The 22,391-nt window shown below is 48.7% G+C and overlaps 1 protein-coding gene across 1 annotated transcript in view; it reads right to left on the bottom strand.

Moving 5' to 3' along the window:
* Positions 1-17,934, bottom strand: part of LOC119439975 (hornerin) — a 39,180-nt gene extending 21,246 nt beyond the window's left edge. Inside the window, exon 1 of the mRNA XM_049662692.1 lies at positions 17,887-17,934. Within this exon, the coding sequence (XP_049518649.1) occupies positions 17,887-17,934 (48 nt within the window). The remainder of the gene's footprint in view (positions 1-17,886) is intronic.
* Positions 17,935-22,391: the final 4,457 nt, after the last annotated feature.

Below are 22,391 nucleotides of genomic sequence, written 5' to 3' on the forward strand. Positions count from 1 at the left end.
CTGTTGAATTTTACGCCTTTGGCACGCCGTGCAAGCGCGTACGTAACTGGCGCACAAAGTATACATGCCGTGCCAGTATAAACCGCTGCCTCAGCCGAGTGTACGTTTTCAGAACGCCGGCGTGACCATTATGAGGAGCGTCATGGAAATAGCGCATATGTCAGTACGCATGTGTCGTGGTATCACAAGCAGCCATTTTGCGACCATCAGGCCAAATATTTCTGCGGTAAAGGACGTTGGCGTGGACAGCAAAGTGAGCGGCTTGGCGACGAAGTGTTCGAGAAGAGGGTGGACGGAGGGATCGTGGAGGAAATTCAGCATAGCTGAAAGCAAGGGGATCTTTACGCTGCTCGGCCGGCATATCAGCGACGTTGATCGTCGACATGGATGCGAAGGGCGTTGACACCTGAAGCCACATCGGAAGGTAGCGGTGATCGGGAAAGCGCATCGGCCGTCGGAGTGCTTTCGGCCCGATCGGTAGACAACGCGGATGTTATTCTTGTAAGCGAAGTGCCCAGCGGCCGAGGCGACCTGACGGATCTTTCAACGAGGACAGCCAGCAAAGGGCGTGGTGGTCGGTAACAATGTCAAAAGGGCGACCATATAGGTACGGACGAAATTTGACGAGAGCCCAAATAATGGCCAAGCACTCTTTCTCTGTGACAGAGTAGTTGGCTTCTGCCTTCTTTAAAGTGCGACTCGCATATGCGACGACGTACTCGTCGTAGCCGTCTTTCCGTTGCGCTAGGACTGCGCCAAGTCCGATGCCACTGGCGTCCGTGTGTAGCTCTGTGGGCGCTGTCGGATCGTAGTGTCGAAGAATCGGCGGCGAAGTAAGTAGATGACGTAGTTGCTTGAAGGCGTCGTCACACGAAGTTGACCACGCGGAGATGCCGCGGCTAGCCGTAAGCAAATTGGTCAGTGGTGCGATAATAGTGGCAAAATTGCGCACAAAACGCCGAAAGTAAGAGCAGAGCCCTATAAAGCTGCGGAGTGCCTTAAGAGTGGTGGGCATCGGAAACTCTGCGACCGCGCGAAGCTTGGCTGGGTCAGGAAGTACACCATCCTTCGAAACAACGTGTCCCAATATTGTTAACTTGCGGGCAGCAAAACGGCACTTTTTGATGTCGAATTGGAGGCCGGCAGAAGTGATACACGTCAGGATCTCACGCAAGCGAACGAGGTGCGTCGGGAAATCGGGCGAAAACACGACAATATCATCCAGATAGCATAGACATGTTTTCCACTTGTAGTTACGAAGGATAGTGTCCATCATACGCTCGAAAGTAGCGGGCGCGTTGCAGAGCCCGAATATCATTACGGTAAATTCATACAAGCCGTCGGGCGTGACGAAAGCGGTCTTCTCACAGTCGTCTTCAGCCATCGGCACTTGCCAATAGCCGGAGCGAAGATCCAAAGATGAGAAGTACTCCGCGCCTTGTAGGGAGTCGAGGGCGTCATTTGTCCGAGGCAGCGGATAGACATCTTTACGAGTTATCTTATTGAGCCGACGGTAATCCACACAGAAGCGTATTGAGCCGTCCTTCTTGCGTACTAATACTACAGGAGACGCCCAAGGACTCTGGGAAGGCCGAATAACGCCACGATGCAGCATATCGTCGACTTGCTCGGTAATGATTTGTCGCTCGGCTGCCGACACGCGGTATGGCCGCTGGCGTAATGGTGGATGGGAACCAGTGTGGATGCTGTGAGTGACGGTCGCCGTACGGCCCAGGGATGGTTGGTCGCAATCAAACGACGAGCGAAAATTCTGAAGAAGCGCGAGGACTTGCTGGCGGTACGCAGGTGGGAGATCGGCGTCCAAGGCAGATTCAAGAACGTCTGACGACGACGACAATGATGATGATGATGCGCACAGCAATGGAGAAGTGAGGGCGTCGAGCTCATAACAGGCCATGTCGTCGGAAGTATCGAGAATGTGAAGCGGGTCAAGGGGCTGAACACGACCAAGGGATTCTCCACGCAGTAAAGTCACAGGGGATTGAAGCGAGTTACACACAAGCATAGTGGATAATCCAGATACAGTGTTGAGGACGGCAAATGGTAGAGGGAGAGCCTTGCGACGTAGAAAAATAGGCGATGGTGTAAAAAGCACCGTAGCGTCTGGCACGGCGGAGCAAGATATGGGCACAAGAACCGACATTTCGGGTGGTATGTTCGTATCGGAGACAACTGTGAGCTTGGCGGCTTTACTTTCAGAAGGGTCAGGCAGCGAGGCTTCGGAAAGCGGGAAAAGCGCCACTTCGGCCCGAGCACAGTCGATGATGGCACGATGGTGAGACAAGAAGTCCCAGCCAAGAATGATGTCATGTGAACATGAAGGAAGCACGAAAAATTCAACAACATAAACAACGTCGGCAATGAGCACTCTTGCGGTACATTGAGCGAGCGGTGCTATATGCTGCGCACTCGCGGTACGCAGTAGCAAACCAGACAACGGCGTGGTGACCTTGCGGAGCTTACGACAAAGCTTTTCGTCCATAACAGAAACCGCAGCCCCAGTATCAATAAGCGCAATTGTGGCGGTTCCTTCAACAAAAACGTCCAGTAAATTGTGTGGCGACTGTGCAGGCCTTGTAGAAGTCGCGAAGCTGGCAGTTCGTGCCTGCAGAACTGCAGCAACTAGTTTCCCTCGCTAGGTGACTGGCGACGACGTAAGGGGGAAAGCGAGCGACGACGTGGTGACGGAGAACGATGGTTGCCGAAAGGGCGTCGAGAAGACGGCGGATACTCTGGATCGGGATGCATGGAATGGCCGGTAGCATCGTGGGAATATCCATACCCAGGCGTTGAGACAGCAGGGTTAGAAGGTGGCATGCGACGATGGCAGAAGCGCGCGACATGGCCGGCGAAACCGCAAGCGAAACATATGGGTCGGTTGTCGCGTGTGCGCCAAGGGTTCTGAATTGGGCTTCGAGGCGGAATATGAGGCGACACGGGAGTAGGCACTGCTTGAGGTCGCACTGTCGCAGGAAATGCGAATGTCGGCGGCGCAGGTCGCGCTGCGACTGCGGCATAGGTCAGAGGTGCCGCCACGGGAGGACATGGTTGAGCCAAAGGTAGCGAGTCGGCAAGTTCCTCGCGAATGGCTCTCCTAATGGGAGCAGCCAGAGATGTGTCAGGCTGTAGGGGTCGATCGCTGAGAGGCAGCATAGACAGTTGGCGCGCCACCTCCTCACGAATAAAATCCTTAATCTGAACGGAGAGTGAGGATTCAGGCGAGGAGTTGGAGGGAAGCGTGAGGCCCGAGAGAGAGTGGCCGGGTGCAACAGCGCTGCGCGCAAGGACCCTCTGGCGACGCAGCTCATCGAAGCTCTGGCAAAGAGTGACGACAGCTGCGACAGATGAAGGGTTTCGCGCGAGAAGCATTTGAAATGCATCGTCCTCGATGCCCTTGAGGATGTGCTTCACCTTGTCCTCTTCACTCATGGTAGAATCGACGCGGGCGCAAATATCGACGACATCCTCTATGTAGCTGGTGTACGTCTCGCCGGGCTGTTGAGCGCGCTGGCGTAGACGCTGTTCAGCACGGAGCTTTCGTAAGGCTGGGCGGCCGAAGACTTCCGTGAATGCTGCCTTGAAAGCGGACCAGGTTTGGAGGTCCCGCTCATGATTGCGGAACCAGAGGTTCGCAACGTCAGCAAGATAGAAGATGACGGAACGTAACTTCGTCGGGTCATCCCACTTGTTGTTCTCACTGACGCGCTCATAGGTAGAGAGCCAATCTTCCACGTCAGTCTCACCGGCTCCGCTGAAGACGGGGGGGTCCCGCTGCCGCTGGACGGCACCGAAAATGATGGGCGCGGCGGAAGCTGCTGGCGGATTGTCGGTAGGCTCGAGCATGGTCGCGGCTGAAGCAGTCGGCAACGTTCGGCTGCGAAGTTCCAGGGTGAGGTCGGGGATTGCAGCACCTTCCACCAAATGTGATATGACGATTTATTAGACGTCTCACGCAATCGAGGCAGTCCACGAACGCTGATGGTGCGCACAGCGACAGACGCAAGAGCACTTCTTCCTCTTCTTCACTACACTACGAATACATCGTAGAATTGAGAGAGCGACTGCATCGAACGTGTGACTTGCTCGGAATTAGCTAAAGCAAACCATAGCCAAAAGATTCACTATGATCGTAAAGCAAAGAAACGGGAATTAGCCGTTGGTGACAAAGTCTTCGTGATTTTACCCGCAGACTCTAACAAACCCATATTGACATGGAAGGGTACTTTCAATGTGGTGGATATGTGTGATGATGTGGATAGTGGCGTGCGGTGGAGAGAAGACCAGCTTGGAATGATGATTGTATGGCAGCACCAAGAAGAGGATTGATGATGGTGGTAATGGAAGATGACGACACGTGCCACGAACGAAGAAGCGACGAGAGCACGCAGAGCGTGAGAGCGAGCGGCAGCTTCGAACGCAAGCTCGCAAAACGGCGGCTCCAGGCTCGGGTACCGGCGACCGGGTGTCCAGCTACCGTGCGGACCTGGTCGGAGATCCAGCTTGTGGCTGGGCTTTCCTGCGCGCCAGCGGCCTGCTTGTGATAGCGGCCTGGTGCAGTGCTTCCTGCTTGGACCGGGACGCCTGAGCTACCAGCTACTAGCCTGCTGAGCGAGCCCGAGGACTGGCGACCGGGCGTCCTGCTACCGTGCGGACCTGGTCGTGGATCCCGCTCGTGGCTCTGCTCTCCTGTGTACCAGCGGCCTGCTATGATAGCGGCCTGGTGCAGTGCTTCCTGCTGGCCACCGGGGCGCCTGAGCTACCTGTCCGCCGACCGAGCCCGACGTTATAGCGGCCGAGGCGTGACAGGCCAGGCGTTACTGGCCAGCTACAGCAGTGGCCTGGTGTTCTACCGGCCTGCTGTTTTCTTCCTGCTGCCACGTCGCGACAAGGTGCAGCGCGACAGCAGCGACGTAGCCACAACGACGCTCCACCATCACAACCACCGTCACGGGCACCGCAGCGACGAGGCACACGGGCGAGTGGTGGCGCATGAGTGCTAGGCACATATTTATATAGGACAAACGATTCGCGGACTCTAGTCCATGTACATGTGTATGTAAATAATCTGTATCGTGCTAGCGTGTCTGTTAAAGTCTGTGTTTCGTGTAGCAAGCTCCCGTCTGCCGTGTCATTATTAAAAGGATCCTGGGCCCAACTGGAAACCGGCGAGTTTGTCGTCGTTGTTTCCTCATCACAATCTGGCGAGCTTGCCAGGATCCGCCAGTAACATTCCAAACGCGGAGACCAGCATTCGGGTGTATACACGCAGCACTAGACCGATATGAATTTAGACAAGTTAGCCGCCACTGCAGCACAGTTAGGCTTGTCTGGCGCTGAACTGCGCGAATGGATGGAAAGAGAACAGGCTAGGCAGCGGGACGAACGAGCAGCTGAGCGCGAAGCAGCAAAAGAAGCAGCAGAAAGTCAGCGGTTAGCCGACGAAAGACAGCTACAAATCTTGCAGCTGAAGCTCAAGCTGCAAGAAGGAGCGCAGAGCCAGACATCTGCCCCAACCGCGCCTGTAACGTCACCAAACCTACCCTTCTTCAATCCCCAGAAGCTACTGCCGCTGTTCGGCGAACGACGCGACGACCTCCACGCGTATTTGCAGAGGTTTGAACGCGTAGCCACTGGACAGGACTGGCCTAGTGATAAATGGGCTGTCGCCATAAGCATGTGCCTGACTGGTGAGGCATTAACTGTGATTGGGCGTATGACTGCTGCTGACTCCCTGGATTACGAGAAGGTGAAGAGGGCGCTTCTTCAACGCTTCAGATTCACAGCCCAAGGGTACAAAGAGAAATTTCGTAAAGTTCGACCAGAAGATGGTGAAACAGGAAAACAGTTTGCTGCACGGATCTCAAGCTACTTTGATAACTGGATCGCGATGGCTGAGGTTTCTAAAACGTTTGAAGGCCTCCGGGATCACGTTATCGCTGAGCAGTTCTTGCGTTGCTTACACCCCAAGCTTGCCATCTTCCTCAAGGAAAGGGAATGCAAAACCCTTACATCTCTTGCGGACACAACAGACTGTTTCCTCGAAGCCCAGGGCATCAACAATATTGGGAGAGTAGCAGACGACGCCAAGAGGGTCAATCAACCCAGTGTTGTACCCCAGAACAAGCAACAGCAAACTTGTTTTCTTTGCAACCGCAAAGGACATATGGCGCCTGATTGTCGAAGCGCTTCAAGAGAGGCTGATAAATGCAACTCATGCGGGTGGCTTGGGCACAAAACAGCTGACTGCAAGTCTAAGCCTAAGGAGAAGCACGCATCTTGCGTCATAGCAGACAATGCGGTAAATCTAGATTCTGGTCCGCTAGCTGAATCCACGAAAAAAACATGCGTGACAATTCACTGCCGCGAAACGATCGAGAAGCCGTCCATGTTCGTAGTGGATAATATGCCAGTTGTAGAGGGAGGAGTACTAGGACAAGCAGCACACGTTCTGCGAGATACGGGCAGCAACACAACCATTGTCCGACGGGATTTGGTTCCGGATGAGTGCCTAACTGGTAAAACCAGGAAAGTTGTACTGTTGGATGGCAATGGCAAGGACTTGCCCGAGGCACACATCCGAATTCATACACCATACTTCACTGGGGACGTAAATGCACTATGCATGAGTAATCCTCTATATGATCTCGTGCTTGGCAATATTCCGGGAGTCAAGGAACCACACGAGCCAGATCCTGATTGGGAATGTGGACACGTTCCTCCCGAAGCAAATGATTCAAGTCAACCACCGGCATCTGGAGGAATGTCGGACATGACTTCTGCCGTCGCATGGACGCAGAAGAAAACGAACTCCGTGATCAAAGCGCCAATCACAGATTCATTAGAAGTTACTCCAGCAAAACTTGCCGAGGAACAGAAAAAGGACCCAAGTCTTAAGAGTAGCTTCCGTAAGATTGGCAAGCGATTTTATTCCAAGAAAGACACGGAGTATTATTTTTCTGAAGAGGCAGGTCTTTTGTACCGTCACTACCGTATATCTACGGGAAGAACGTTTAAACAAATAGTCGTCCCAACAAGGTTTCGGCTTCATATTCTGAAAGTTGCTCATGAAAGCATCATGGCTGGTCACCAGGGTGTTCGACGTACTACCGACCGTATCCTCGGAGATTTCTACTGGCCTGGGATGCATGAAGACATCAAGCGTTTTGTCCGATCTTGCGATGTGTGCCAGAGGACAACGCCGAAAGGAAAAGTTGGTGTCGCCCCTTTGGGCAACATGCCTCTTATACGGACACCATTTCAAAGAGTCGCGGTTGATCTGATCGGTCCACTATCACCAAGGTCAGATAAAGGAAATCGCTATGTCCTGACCCTTATTGACTTTGCGACACGCTATCCTGATGCCATAGCGCTCGCTAATATCGATTCTGTTAGTGTCGCCGAAGCACTACTTGAAATGTTTTCCAGAGTGGGCTTGCCACGAGAGGTAGTCACCGATCAAGGTACAAGTTTCACTTCTGAGCTCATGCAGGAAGTCGGTCGACTGCTTTCGGTCAAGTTTTTCCGGACCACTCCGTACCACGCCATGGCCAACGGTTTGGTTGAAAAGTTCAACGGCACTCTGAAGGCCATGCTCAAAAGAATGTGCCAAGAAAAGCCACGTTCTTGGGATCGATACCTAGCTCCTCTTCTTTTCGCGTATCGAGAGGTGCCGCAAGCCAGTTTGGGCTTTTCGCCGTCTGAATTAATATACGGCAGGCACGTACGCGGACCTTTAAGCGTTTTGAAAGAGCTGTGGACAAAAGATGACATCGACGATGAGGTGCGCACAACCTACACCTATCTTGTGGACCTCAAGAACCGACTCGTGGAGACATGTCACCTTGCCCACGAAGAGCTTAGTAAGGCCCATAAAAAACAGAAGTTTTATTATGATCGCAAGAGCAGACAACACAGACTACGACCCGGGGACAAGGTCTTGATCCTGTTACCGACTGATTCGAACAAGCTACTCATGAAATGGAAAGGCCCATTTACGGTCTCTGAAGTCAGGAATGACGTCGACTATGCCATTGACATAGGTGGAAAGACAAAGGTCTTCCATGTTAACATGCTAAAGAAGTACGAAGAGCGGCAAGGATCAAACACCCAAGTGTCAACAGCCACCGTTGTCAACGACAAAAACACGGAGTCAGAAGTTACTGACGACAATGATTCGGAAGACAGTATCCCTTCTCTAAGCCTACGCCAAACTCAGACTACCGCGGACGTCAAGGTATCGCCAAGCTTACATCTCGAACAACACGAACAAGGTCAAGAATTGTGCAATGAGTTCGCAGATATATTTTCTGATCTCCCTGGCAAAACAAAACTCGTTGAATGTTCGCTGGAGTTGATATCCGAGCAACCTGTTCACGTACCCCGGTACTCTATTCCCCTGGCTCTGCGTGAGAAGGTGGAGAGCGAGGTACAAGAGATGCTGCGATTGGGCATAACTGAGAAGTCCAAGTCCCCATATCACGCACCGATCGTTGTCGTTAAGAAACCCGACAACACTATTCGTTTGTGCATCGATTTCCGCGAACTGAACAACAAGTTGGCTTTCGACAGTGAACCGATCCCAAGGATTGACATTGTCCTTGCGCTGGCGGGGAAACGAAAGTATTTTTCGAAATTTGACTTTACAAAGGGCTACTGGCAAGTACCCATGGCTGCAGAGAGCCGCGAAAAAACGGCCTTTTCAAGCATGTCGGGGCTCTACCACTTCAAATATATGCCTTTTGGGATCAAGACTGCCCCAGCTGTCTTTGCGCGCCTAATGAGGACAGTTTTAGGAGACCTACCCAACGTCTATCACTACTTTGACGACGTGGTAATCGCCACCACTACCTGGCAAGAACACGTCGATGCCCTGCGACGTGTTTTCCAAAGGATACGCAATGCGAACCTCACGATCAAACCTAGCAAGTGTGAGATCGGGCAAAATAATATTACCTTCCTCGGACACCGCATTGGAGATGCGAAAGTGGAACCAATGCTAAAAACACTGGACAAGATCTTAGCCTCTAAGAGGCCAACCACGAAGAAAGCCGTGCAGTCATTTCTCGGCTTAACCGGCTACTACAGAAAGTTTATCCCCAACTACGCCGAGATCGCCAAGCCCCTGACTGACCTCACAAAAAAAGGTCAAAGCCATATTGTGTCTTGGGGACCAACACAAGAAAACGCCTTCGCCGTCCTCAAGGACAAGCTCGCCGCAAGTCCAATACTTCAAGCTCCGGACCTCACGAAGCCTTTCGTGCTCCGCACGGATGCCTCGAATACGAGTCTAGGCGCAGTACTCCTACAGACCAGCGAAGACAGTGTGTTACACCCTGTTGCTTATGCTAGTCGCAACCTGCTGCCTAGAGAAACCCGTTATTCCACCATTGAACGTGAGTGTTTAGCGCTTGTCTGGGCTGTGCAGAAGTTCCACATTTACCTTTGCGGGAAACCTTTCGTTATTCAGTGCGACCATCAGCCAGTGCAGTACTTGCAGTCGGCCAAACACGTAAACAATCGTGTTTTACGGTGGAGCTTATTAATGCAGGAGTATTCGTTTACTGTGGAATACATCAAAGGGTCGAACAATGTAGGCGCAGATTACTTAAGCCGTATCTGAACTGTGTCACCTCTTGGGACGGCACTTGTTGGAGCTTTGGCTTGTGTTCCAAAGTCTCGACGCGTTTGTGATCAGTGTGTATACATGAATTGTTTCTGTGGACCACGAACTTTTCTTAAACTATTGGCACGTGCCTGCACTCATGCACCCCTCCTCCTGTGTTGTTTAGAATAGTTGCGGGCAACTATCTTAAGTGGGGGGCCCTTGTGATGATGTGAATAGTGGCGTGCGGTGGAGAGAAGACCAGCTTGGAATGATGATTGTATGGCAGCACCAAGAAGATGATTGATGATGGTGGTAATGGAAGATGACGACACGTGCCACGAACGAAGAAGCGACGAGAGCACGCAGAGCGTGAGAGCGAGCGGCAGCTTCGAACGCAAGCTCGCAAAACGGCGGCTCCAGGCTCGGGTACAGGCTACCTGGTGTCCAGCTACCGTGCGGACCTGGTCGGAGATCCAGCTTGTGGCTGGGCTTTCCTGCGCGCCAGCGGCCTGCTTGTGATAGCGGCCTGGTGCAGTGCTTCCTGCTTGGACCGGGACGCCTGAGCTACCAGCTACCAGCCTGCTGAGCGAGCCCGAGGACTTTCGACCGGGCGTCCTGCTACCGTGCGGACCTGGTCGTGGATCCCGCTCGTGGCTCTGCTCTCCTGTGTACCAGCGGCCTGCTGTGATAGCGGCCTGGTGCAGTGCTTCCTGCTGGCCACCGGGGCGCCTGAGCTACCTGCCCGCCGACCGAGCCCGACGTTATAGCGGCCGAGGCGTTACAGGCCAGGCGTTACTGGCCAGCTACAGCAGTGGCCTGGTGTTCTACCGGCCTGCTGTTTTCTTCCTGCTGCCACGTCGCGACAAGGTGCGGCGCGACAGCAGCGACGTAGCCACAACGACGCTCCACCATCACAACCACCGTCACGGGCACCGCAGCGACGAGGCACACGGGCGAGTGGTGGCGCATGAGTGCTAGGCACATATTTATATAGGACAAACGATTCGCGGACTCTAGTCCACGTACATGTGTATGTAAATAATCTGTATCGTGCTAGCGTGTCTGTTAAAGTCTGTGTTTCGTGTAGCAAGCTCCCGTCTGCCGTGTCATTATTAAAAGGATCCTGGGCCCAACTGGAAACCGGCGAGTTTGTCGTCGTTGTTTCCTCATCACAATATGAATAGTGCTTTAGGCTATGCTGTGGATCTTGGTCCGAGAACAATTGTCTTCCATATCGACATGCTCAAAAAGTATGAGCAAATGACAGACGGCGATCCTTCATAGGTGACAGCGACCGCTGTGACAACGGCCGACCAACTTGACACCGAAGATGAAGAGAACTCCCGGCATGCTCCGCTCGTGTAAACGCAGACATGGAGAGATGTGACCATATGTCAGGGTAAGTGGGGACAAACGAAAACAAACCGACGCCCTGCTTTCGTGCTACCAAGACAGCTTTTCTGACTTCCCAGAGAAGACAGATGTTTTACAGTGCCGGCTCAAACTGACGACTGACACTCCTATTCATGAACGGCAGTACCCAATGCCGTTTGTCGGGAAGGAAGCAGTGGGAAACGAAGTAGTACAAATGTTGCGTCTTGGCATCGTTGTATACATCGGCTTATCAAGTACCGATTGTGGTTGTTAAAGAGAAGGACCGCACGATTTGCCTATGTATTGACTTTCGTCAACTGAATAGTGTTATTGTTCCAGACTCGGAAGCGATATCACGTCCCGACGTAATGTTTGCACAACTCACTGGCCGGCGATATTTTTCGAAATTTGACTTCACGAAAGGGTACTGGTAGGTACCCATGGCTAGCGCGTCCAAGGAATTTACAGCATTTTCCTGCAACTATCAATTACGATTCATGCCGTTCGGCATAAAAACTGCACCTGTAGTATTCCGTTAGAATGCTGCCGTATTCTAATCCCTTCGCATTCCATTAGGATGTGCTGAGTGGTCTCCGGATTTTTACTGTAGCATACAAATGGCTCATCTAGTTCAGAATATTTGCTCCAATGTTTTGGTCCTTATGCAACCGGCTCGAGCCTCAAATAGCAAGGCACGGCCCTGTGTGTTATCCTACAGATTTTCCCTTTTAATTTCTCTCTTCTCATTCTTGTAAATCTCCATGGACCTTTTTGTTTCCATACTTTGCACCCAATTAACTGTCTATATTTTTCTCACTTTCTTTCTGATGACTCCTGGTTTTCCATTTACAGTTTCGATTATCCTGTGCTTGGTTTCCAACTTTCTTGACCTCTTCCGACATTCTGTGTCCACATTTTTCAGGTACAGATACTTGTGCCCTTTAGAAGTGGATTCATTTTCATCCATGTTCCTGAGTCTTTCTTCAAAACTAATTTTGCTCTGTTTCTCCGACTTCAAAACAGGCCCAACCCATGTCACCCTGCACTGTCTCACTTGTTGTTTTACCATGGAATCCTAAAGCCAACAGGCCTACAATCTTTGGTTAACTTCCAACCCCGAAAAGATATTCGATTTTAAGCATAGAATGGCATTTGCGAACGTTAGCGCTGGCACTATTATTCCTTTCCAGATTGCATGCACCTCCACATACTTATTGTGGCCCCACAGTGCTGTGTGTTTAATTATTGCCGCATTCCACCTTCCCTTTATTTTCAGATTATCTTCTTAAGTAATGCAAAATGTTGCCGTAACGTTCTGTGAATGTGCACAAATGTCGGTGCATAACGTTGCTTACATGCTGCTAATGTCCGCTTTTTGATCGCCAGACAACGTTGCGCAGTAACGTTGTGGCAGCGTTGAGCAGCACATTCGCGACATTGACATAACGTCAACGGAACTTCCTGACAACATAACCTGGATGTTGCCTAACGTCACTTGAGCTTTCAGGCAACGTACGTGTGTGACGTTGAAGCAATACTCAAATTACATTGCAGAATATTTATAGACATACATAACAGCAGTGCTGTCAGCATGGCATGGCTGACAGCACCGCAAACCCTTAAATTTATATTTTCTTGACAGATTATGCATTCTAGTATTCGTGTTGCGTCTGCACGAAAATGTGAAACAAGAATGGGCGAAAAACAGCATTCTTTTATGTATATTTCTTGTGTATCTTACCAAGATATCTGTGTATTTTGCCTTGTGATGGTAAGATACACAGAATATAATTATAATTAGATTCTATTACGTATATATCTTGTGTATCTTACCAATATATGTGTATTTTACCTTGTGGTGGTAAGATACACAAGATTTATACGGAAAATAATGCTGTTTTTCACCAATTCTTGACTACATTTTCATGCATATGCAACATGAAAACTACTAGAATGCATAATCTGTCAAACAAATATATATTTAAGGGTTTGCGGTGCTGTCAGTCGTGTCATGCTGACAGCACTGCTGTACGGGCAGCTGATTTGTCTTGCACTATATATAGTACCAATTCGCCCTAATCCAGCATGTTTAAAGTGTTTCACATAGTGGTTTGCCTGACTTGTCTTGCTGTTGTCCATAACACAGCATATAGATGATGACTGCAAGTAAAAGTGCATAATGCAAATCTACAAAGTGGTTCATAAGAACACTTTTTCATTTTGGCTATAACAGTAAGAGAGCAGCATGCACGTCCAGTGTGCAGAGGTTCCCGTATAAAGGTTGTCACAGCGAGAAAGTAAAAATATTCCACAAATGTTCATTTTCTTTAAACATACCATTTGAGCTTAGGTCACAGAAAAAATCAGTTTCTTTGCTTCCGACTTACTGCTATAAAAATCATGTGTCGGTAGCTGCATGTGCTTTCAAGAAATTGCATAATAGCCAACATCAGCTGCTAATAACAAACGCTAGTATGAAGGATTTGTTTGTGCAGGAGGAATATGTGGTGGTTGAATATGCACCCATGAATATGCATCGGTCCACCTTAAATAATAGTGAATATTTCATACACAAACCTGGTTATAATGTCAAACCATGCATTTATTTACCGTCTGCTTACATCATACGTGCAAACAAATAATGACACTTAGATAACAGTAAGTTAGAAAAACAACGTGAACAGCACTGATAACACAAATATATTTTTCATTAAACATCAAGGTCTTGTATCACATATTAAGACACTCTACTAACAGCTACAACACAATATTTGTTGCCTTCCCATTTAGGTCAGACTTCGAATTTTTTGGCTTTTTTGTCAAGTTCCCTTATTTCAATGGCAGAACACAATTAATACTTCTTAATAACAGCACAAATACTGTCCTTCACTTTGTAATGTACAAAAACACAGCACAGTACCACTGCGGTTGGATACTATGTCCTGCCAAGCATCCAGCCGGTCTTTTTGACTAAGCTTGCAGCAAGTGTGAAGTAGTCAACACAGCTCCCAGTCAAAAATTCCATCAAGCTACCGGCTTACATGTCTGTTGGCTATACGTAATTTCGGACCTTGAAGGTCTACAAGTCTACCGGTCTGCAAGTCTACCTGCCTACAAGTCTACCTGTCTACAAGTCTACCGGTCTATCAGTTTGGCGGTTAATGGCCCTCTAACGTATAATTGATTTGATCAACTGCAACATGTATTTGCACGGCTGTTATGCAGGCTGGACTAGCATTTTTATTCTGAACGTCTCAACCAGTTGGTACAGCAGTCAATGTAGTCAATGGGCAGGCATGTGCACATTCCACCATTCAATTCAAGCTTTATTTTGCCTTGGAAGCTTCAAAATCAAGCTTTATTTGCAGTGGACGAGAGCAGTTCGGTCATTGAAGAATGCAGTAGTTGGCAAGACCAACTTTCTTGAAGCCAATTCTGGAGCAGCTGCCTCCCCTTTTGAAGCAGATGGCAAAAAAGAACATTTAGGGCAGAATATACTGTCTTAATTTAAAAAAGTACACCATTTATGTTGTTACATAAAGGGCACCTAAACAGAACTGCAGGAAAAAACACATTATTAAATGTGGGCAAGAATACTGGCTCACAGATTAGAGAGACATTCAAATGGGAAAATAATTGTACTAAATGCTTCATTAATGAGTAGTAATGTTTCAATAACAACGAATCAATATGAAAAACAGCCGCACTAAGCTTGCTGTACAAACCGAAAACGTTTAATGATAACAATAGCAAAGAAAAGATAACACAAGAAACGAATTACAACGGTGGAACAGGCATTTTACATTTTGGCGTAGATCTCAGAGCAGGCAAAAAACTGATCTGACGCAGCGATAGGCATGTTTGCATACCTGCCAGCCTAAGATCACGAGGACGGTAGAGGTTAAATGGCACGCATTTTCATATTTTCCGTCACTACACCCTTTTGCAAAATGCATATGGACTGACAATAAATGGATGCAGAGCACATGCAGTGGCAAATGACCGATAAACAGTGCGTTTTATGACATACTGACTTTCTTTTTCACCGAGTTTGCTTTCGCTGACCTCAACTGTTTCGGGAACTGTACTGAATAAACTTGCTTAGCTAAGCAAATATACCTTTGTTTTATGACATCTTGCGCCGCCCTACTTTTCAACACATTTATAATTATTTCACAACCTAATTTTGCGTAAAACACCACAAATTCGTAAACTCATACAAAGATCCAAAAATCTTGAACTTTCCAAAAAATCAAAGAGGGTTGGAAGTGTACGCTTCTGGTGCAGCATCGAGCATACCTCATACACAGCAATATAAATACAAGATGATAATAGACTTAGTTTTTTAAAGCTTTACTGGCGAGACATCATGAATGGAATAAAACTTTCATTCTTCTACTTTCTTTGCCAAAGGGTAAGTACAATGTTCCGCTAAAATGTCATATTGTATCCGGGTGGCAACACAGAATGCTCTTGCCGCAGCTGTTCCACCACTGTGATTATTATACAAGTACTTCGTTGTTATAGCAAGATTTAAGGAATGCCACAGGATGCACAAATCAAAAAATAAAAACTGACTAGAATATATAAATACTGGCTGAACTTTGCAGGTAACACAGAAGCCAGAATATAGATTAAAAAAAACTATATAATCTGGCCGCTGCCACATAACAAATAGGGCTATACTATATATACACTAGCCGACTTAAACACACGTGTGACAGAGATAACAGAGGGGGACCGAAAGAATAGTCAGGTAGTCTGGAAAAAGAAAATCACTCTCATCAACAGGCCAATTTGTTAGTTGCCACCTGGTCGCGCAAAAATGGGTCCACCTAATGAAACGTAGGCAAGCCTTTCTGAGGCACCTTAGAGGAACTTTTTTACCACAATCAATTGCGACTAGTTAGAACAGATGCTACAATATCCTTGGGTAATAAATAAGTTAAAAATAAATCCTCCCGGCACATGCATTCACCACAGCTCTGGGAACACCGCACGACGGAAGGCAGCCGGACTGAAGGGGCGAGGTGCAGCCGCTGACATATCGCACCAGAGGGAGCCAGGCACAAACGGGTGAGGAACGATTTGTAGACGAAGGGAACGGGGATGGTAAAGCAGCGCTTGCAGTTCGGGGTCTTCCATCTGCGCACGAGCTAGACCTTCACAATCCACAGTCGATGTAGAAGTGCCGAGGAAGGTGATGCGTGAAAGTGCTTGAGCTGCCTTGTTGTCGGTGCCTTTGATGTGTTGGATATCGGTTGTGAACTCCGATATATAGGCCAGTTTACGAACTTCACATGCGACGTACTTGGAAGAGTTTGTACGGAAGACACACACCAGAGGTTTATGATCCGTTAGAATATGCAATGGCTGGCGCTCCAAGAAGTGCAGAAAGTGCTGGATGGTGGAGTAGATGGCGAGCAGCTCGCGGCCGAAAACGCTGTAGCGAGTCTCGGCAGGTTGGAGCTTCTGAGAGAAGAAACCCAGTGGGCGCCACTCGGAGTAGATTTTCTGCTAAAGAACAGCGCCGATGGCCACACTGGAAGCATCCACCGTGATGCGGGTTGGCACGTTAGTTCTCGGGTGTACGAGAAGCACCGCATCGGCGACGGCTTGTTTAGCAGCCCTGAAAGCAGCGTCCGCTTCGGGAGACAAGGAAATCGCAGATGAGGAGCCCTTGGTCGTGTGAAGAAGGTCAGTCAGTGGGTGTAGAAGCTCAGCGCAGTGCGGAATGAATCGTCGGGAGAAATTCACCAGGCCGAGGAACTCACGCAGCTGGCGTAGGGTAGTGGGTGCTGGGAAGTCTTTCACGGCCTGGACGTGAGAGGGTAACGGACGAATTCCCAGCTCCAGGATGTGGTGGCCCAGGAACTCGAGCTCGGAAGACCCAAATACGCATTTCTGGGGGTTGACAATCAGGCCAAATTGTTGAAGGCGCTGAAAGAGTTCGCGGAGGTGACGTTCGTGATCTTGTGGATTGGGACTCGTACGAGGATGTCGTCTATGTAGGCAAATACAGCCGCGAGACCGTGCGTTACCTCGGCAATGAATCGTTGGAACGTTTGAGGTGCGTTTTGTAACCCAAGGGCATGCGCACATACTCAAACAGGCCGAAGGTTGCAGTAATGGCTGTCTTCGGGATATCGGCAGGCTCAACGGGGATTTGGTGATAGGTCTTGACAAGGTCCAGCTTACTAAATATTTTGCATCCTTCCAAATGGCCTGTGAAATCTTGGATGTGTGGAAGGGGATAGCCATCGCGGACCGTGTGAGCGTTCAGCGCCCGGTTATTACCGCACGAACGCCAGTCACCTGGTTCTTTCTTGGGCACCAGATGAAGCGGGGAGGCCCAACTGCTGAACGAAGGGTGAATAATACCTAGCTGGAGCATGTGCTCGAATTCCCGTTTAGCAATGTCCAGACGCTCACCGAAGAGGCGGCGCGGACGGGCTGTGACGGGTGGACCACGCATGACATTGTGGTGGGTGACGCTGTGCTTGGGTAGCTGATTTAAATTGCAGGGCCTCGTCACCTCAGGGAAGTGTTCGAGGATACGAGCATACGGGCATTATGGGATCAGCGTGCGGATGCCAGTGGGAGCGACAGCCGACAGAACGCCAGGGATCGAGAAGAACGTGTTGCTGTTAATAAGGTGATGGCGGCGCATGCTGACGTCCAAGTCGAAATGAATCAGGAAGTCGCAACCGAGGATACGCTGATGGACGTCGGCCACGATGAAGACCAACCGGTATGTGCGCCGCAGGCCAAGGTCGAGAGTGAGAGAGCGCAGACCATACGTGTATGGAGGTAGAGTTTGCCGCGCCGAGTGTAGGTCCAGGTGCCTTAGAAGCACGGTCACGCTTGGAGGAGGGCAATACACTGACCTCGGCACCCCTGTCTTCAAGGAACTGCAGGCCGGAAATGCGATCCATGACTGAAAAGGCGGCCGAGTTGACCTAAATTGACGTCGACTCTCTGCGGTAATGAGTTAGCACTGAATCATTATGGTGACACATCCTATTGCCATCGTCGTATTGAGTTATGTATGAGGCGTCTACTGCAGTGGGAATGCTCTTGCTTCAATAAGAACGATCTACGCAGTGACCAAGGTAATCGAAAAACGGTTAGATTCTAACACTGATACAAAGATAGGCACAAACATACATAATTACATAGCCCCCGAAAACTGCGCGAAATACCCTAAGAATGATAATGCATAAAAACTAAGGAGGTCCATCTAGTCCTCGTGATTTCACAATTCTCACTGCTCCCACAGTTATGCAAGTTTAGTTATATGCACATTGGCTATCGGTGTAGAAAAAAAAAACATTTCCCACCCGTCCTGATAGGAAATTTGTAGCTGCAAACGGGGCAGAGAAATGATAATTTTGTTGCCAATAGTCTATTTACGCCGCTGGGACGCCGTAGTGGAGGTCTACGGTAAATTTTGCCCTTCTGGAGGTCTTTAACGTGCGCTGCGATGCACGCGGGCGTCTTCGCAGTTTGTCTCCCTTCAAACTGCAATCTCCGGAGCCGGGTATTAGCCCACAATTCAGAGCTGAATATACTAGCGCCTTAGGTACTCGGCTACCCCGAAGGGTGATTGAGTAGGGTTATATGAGCCATATGAATCTTCTGAATCCCCATATAAATATGAGTCTCGACTATCTTCTGCTGAAAGCGTACGTGGCCCAGATTTACAGCGTTAGCTAGTACATAGTTGAGGTCCGTCACGAATGTCAAGTATTAGCATTAAATGGGCACCTCATGCACTTTCTCTAACCGTTTTATCGCCAACTTGGGTACAGGATATTCCACGGTCTAATGGCTCGACGATTGTGCTGCTGTAATGTTCCAAGTGCATTCGTAACAAATCGTCGGGAGAAGTTGGGTCGATGAGTATCTGACTTTGCTTATGTGCCTCTCATAAGTTAACCCGTTTAACGCACACCGGTTTTACTCGGACGTGCTGCTGCTTATGTCCCGCGCAGTCACAAACCCCGATTACCCTCAAGTGTATCACTGCATTGGTGAAACTAGGCATATGCCACACTTCAGTGAACTTCTTCGAAATGAATTTGGCTCACCTTATATGTGTCAATTGGTATGTGCTCGTCTTCAAGAAACCTACTTCACCGCAACTTGCATCATGTGAAACTAAGTATGATCGCACTTCAATGAAAAGCAAGTGGAAGAGAATCACTGCAGTATTTTATCGTAAAAAACTGCGTCATAACGAAGTCCAAGATGACTCTCGGTGGTAATGAGTTAGCATTGATTCAATGTACCGACACAACCTATTCCCATCGTTGTAATTAGTTATGTATGAGGCGTCTACTGCAGCGGGAATGATCTTGCTTCGATAAGAACACTGGGCGCAAACTAGCACCGCCGCCATGAAGGTTTGGGTGACACCCGAAATGCATGGCGCGCCGGTTTATATGAACAGTGAGAAACGCATCAAGCGACAACCGGGCTTCTCTCTGGCGCTTATTTCTGGATGGGCTACGTAATGTAGTGGCGCTACTGAAAAGACGGCGCCTTTCCTCCTAAACGAGTAGCGTGGCGCGCCTGTATTTGCGACCGCTGAAAATTGTTCCCTCGATAGATGCACACTCTGTGGCACATACACAGTGACTCCACTGGCCGGAACATTCAATAAAGAGGGGCACATACCTAGTGCATTCATGCGAAGGCTCGCTAAAGCGTTGGCGTGAAAGGAGTTCGTCAAAAAGCGGCACCTACGCTGTCCATTTTTGGCAAGGAATACTAATGCAAGAAAATATTTCAGCCGACTCTGCCTCTAGGCACGTCTTCGGGACTTGAAAAGTGTAACGTGCTGCACCGAATCTCATCTCATTGATTCCAGTTAAGAATAACTTGGATACCGGAGCCAGTCTAGTGAATGTTTTTGCAGCGAGTCTCGCAATAATCCTATAGTTTCCAATTTCTTTGGCGCGATTGCAATGCATATATTTTTTCTAATTCTTTGTCAGTTTGATTCGACTCTGTGATGTCTAGCAAATCTTGAAGTTTGCCTTTCGCCGCTATTCCCTCCCATCCCAATGCGCATCCCCTTGTTGATAGGCGGTGCCGCTGTCGATATCACACCGCTACCTCCATCAAAAGTCGGGTTATCCGTCACACGCATGAGCACCATCACCTCTAGGAATTCGAGGTGTGAATAAGCTGGCAACAATGTGGACCACAGTTTTTTAGTGTCGTGAAGACGACAGAATTCCGGCAGAACACATGTTAAGATGACTATCGAAGTTAATGCGATTGACATTCGCACACTGTAGCGAACTAGAAGCGACACACCGTGTTAGCTAAGACACCTTTATTTAGAATCTATAGAGTTTCTCCTGACATTTCAATTAATTCGGCTATATGCGGCTATACAGTGTCTCCCTGATTGATCCACTTTGTTATCACCATCGCTCGTTAAGGTTATGTAAGCAGGAGTTCTGCCACTCCCGGTGGTTGTTGCCAGCCTGATCACTCCCTATTTTCCTAACGGTCCATTGTATGGTTTGTTTTCATACCAAATATTCACATAATATAGTGAGCCTGTTCGGCTAGTAATAAAATGTTTATTTATCTGACAGTTAAATTATCCAGTAACCAGCAAGCACGGATGCAGGGCAAGAACCTGCTTTGATGCAGCTTGAAGACCGCCCGGCGGAAGTTGATCACATGACAGTATCTTCAGAATATTCGAGAACTCGAGCTACCTTCGTATAGCCAAAGGGCTAATATGTCGAATAGAACCGGGCCGGCCAACGTATGGTACTTTCGGGCTCGGGCCAGGCCCAGACCTGAAAAACCGGCCCATGCAGTGCTCTACTTCGGAAAGTCTGATGAGTAGATTTCCATATAATTATGAAAGATTGAGTAAATCATCTTAAGGAGTAACCTGCTTCCCTGATCAAGCAAAAGGATCCAGTCAAGTTCTTTTCCCCTCTTACACTTATAATGTGATTGTATCTCCCCAGGACGAACAGTATCTTAACGAATTGGATTTCTTCTAGTGCATTATTATGCAAAAAAAATTATTGGGATCTACGTGCCAAAATCACGATCTAATTATGAGGCACACCGTAGTGGGGCACTCCGGATTAATTTAGACCACCTGGGGTTCTTTAACGTGTACCCAATGATGCACTATATTGCACATCAGAAGACGGATCCCGCAGAGGCCATGCCTACTCCAAAATTGGTGAAACTTGTTTGATACGCTGACTCTTTTACAATTCTGGGTCCGACTCTAAAACACTTACGTGTTTTAAACGTTGTTGCAAGAAGTGAAGGGCATGCCCTGCATTTTTAACTACGGTATTAACATGTTATGACCCAGAGCCATCCTCGGACGGCATAAGACCTAAATATTTTACGGGAGAATTATTTTTTTTATTTCTTGGCCACTTAACTAATACTTATATCTGAATTTGTTATATTTTTCTAGTGAAGCTAATGTGCACATAATTACTTATGTTTAGGGACATGCTATTAGTGACACACCATTTTTATACGCGCTTCAAGTCTGCCGCCAATAAAAACAATGCCTCACTAGACGACCTTGCACATAGTACAAAATCATCCACAAAAATTGTTTCTTCGTTTCGAAAACAACACACATGTTGTTAAAAAAAACTACAAATTCGGCAGAGACCTTTAAAACTGCTTACGTGTGGGTGTACGAAAGCAATATAGTCCCTTTAGTGAAATAAATGTCTTTTCCGCACTCTCCGTGTCCGCGCAAGCTCTCCCCTGCATTCTAACAGCGCCTCGGTGAGGCCAAATGAAAATGCGCCAAGCGTCTCAACGCACTGGCTTGCCCACGAGTTCATAGCTCGAAGGAGCGCTCCGCGGCGTTCAATTGGCCTATAATACATTTTATTTCATTCAGTAACTTTATACACTGATGACGTGGCACCACGCCCTACCCATTGGCTGCGCCGTCATGTGCCTAACGACGCACGCACTAGGCCACACGTTTAGTCAGCCAGAAGGCTTCGTCGTGACGTGTGCACTGACTCACGCATAGGCGCAGCTTTAGTGAATCAGAACCATGGATCTGCTGTGGCGTTGGGGGAGCGCGCTCGTCTCGCGCCCCGGAGGCCCGGTTTCGATTCTCACCCAGATCAAAATTTACCTATTTTTCTTTTCAAAGGTATTATTATACTTTGTTTAAATGAACCTTTCTGCTAAATTTGCCGTCAATTCGAGCATTTTTGACACGTTTTTACTCTTTGCCGTCGGCGATTTTTGGTAGCGTCAGTCGGTCACGCCGCCGACTACAACCTTGTTTTTTTTTTTCGCGTAATCAGGCATATCATGCTTTCGCATTAAAAGAATGACTCGGCCCCAACACGTAGCCTTGCGGCAC

The sequence above is a fragment of the Dermacentor silvarum genome, chromosome 2 (assembly GCF_013339745.2).
Source record: "Dermacentor silvarum isolate Dsil-2018 chromosome 2, BIME_Dsil_1.4, whole genome shotgun sequence".
In the NCBI taxonomy this organism is placed as follows: domain Eukaryota; kingdom Metazoa; phylum Arthropoda; class Arachnida; order Ixodida; family Ixodidae; genus Dermacentor; species Dermacentor silvarum.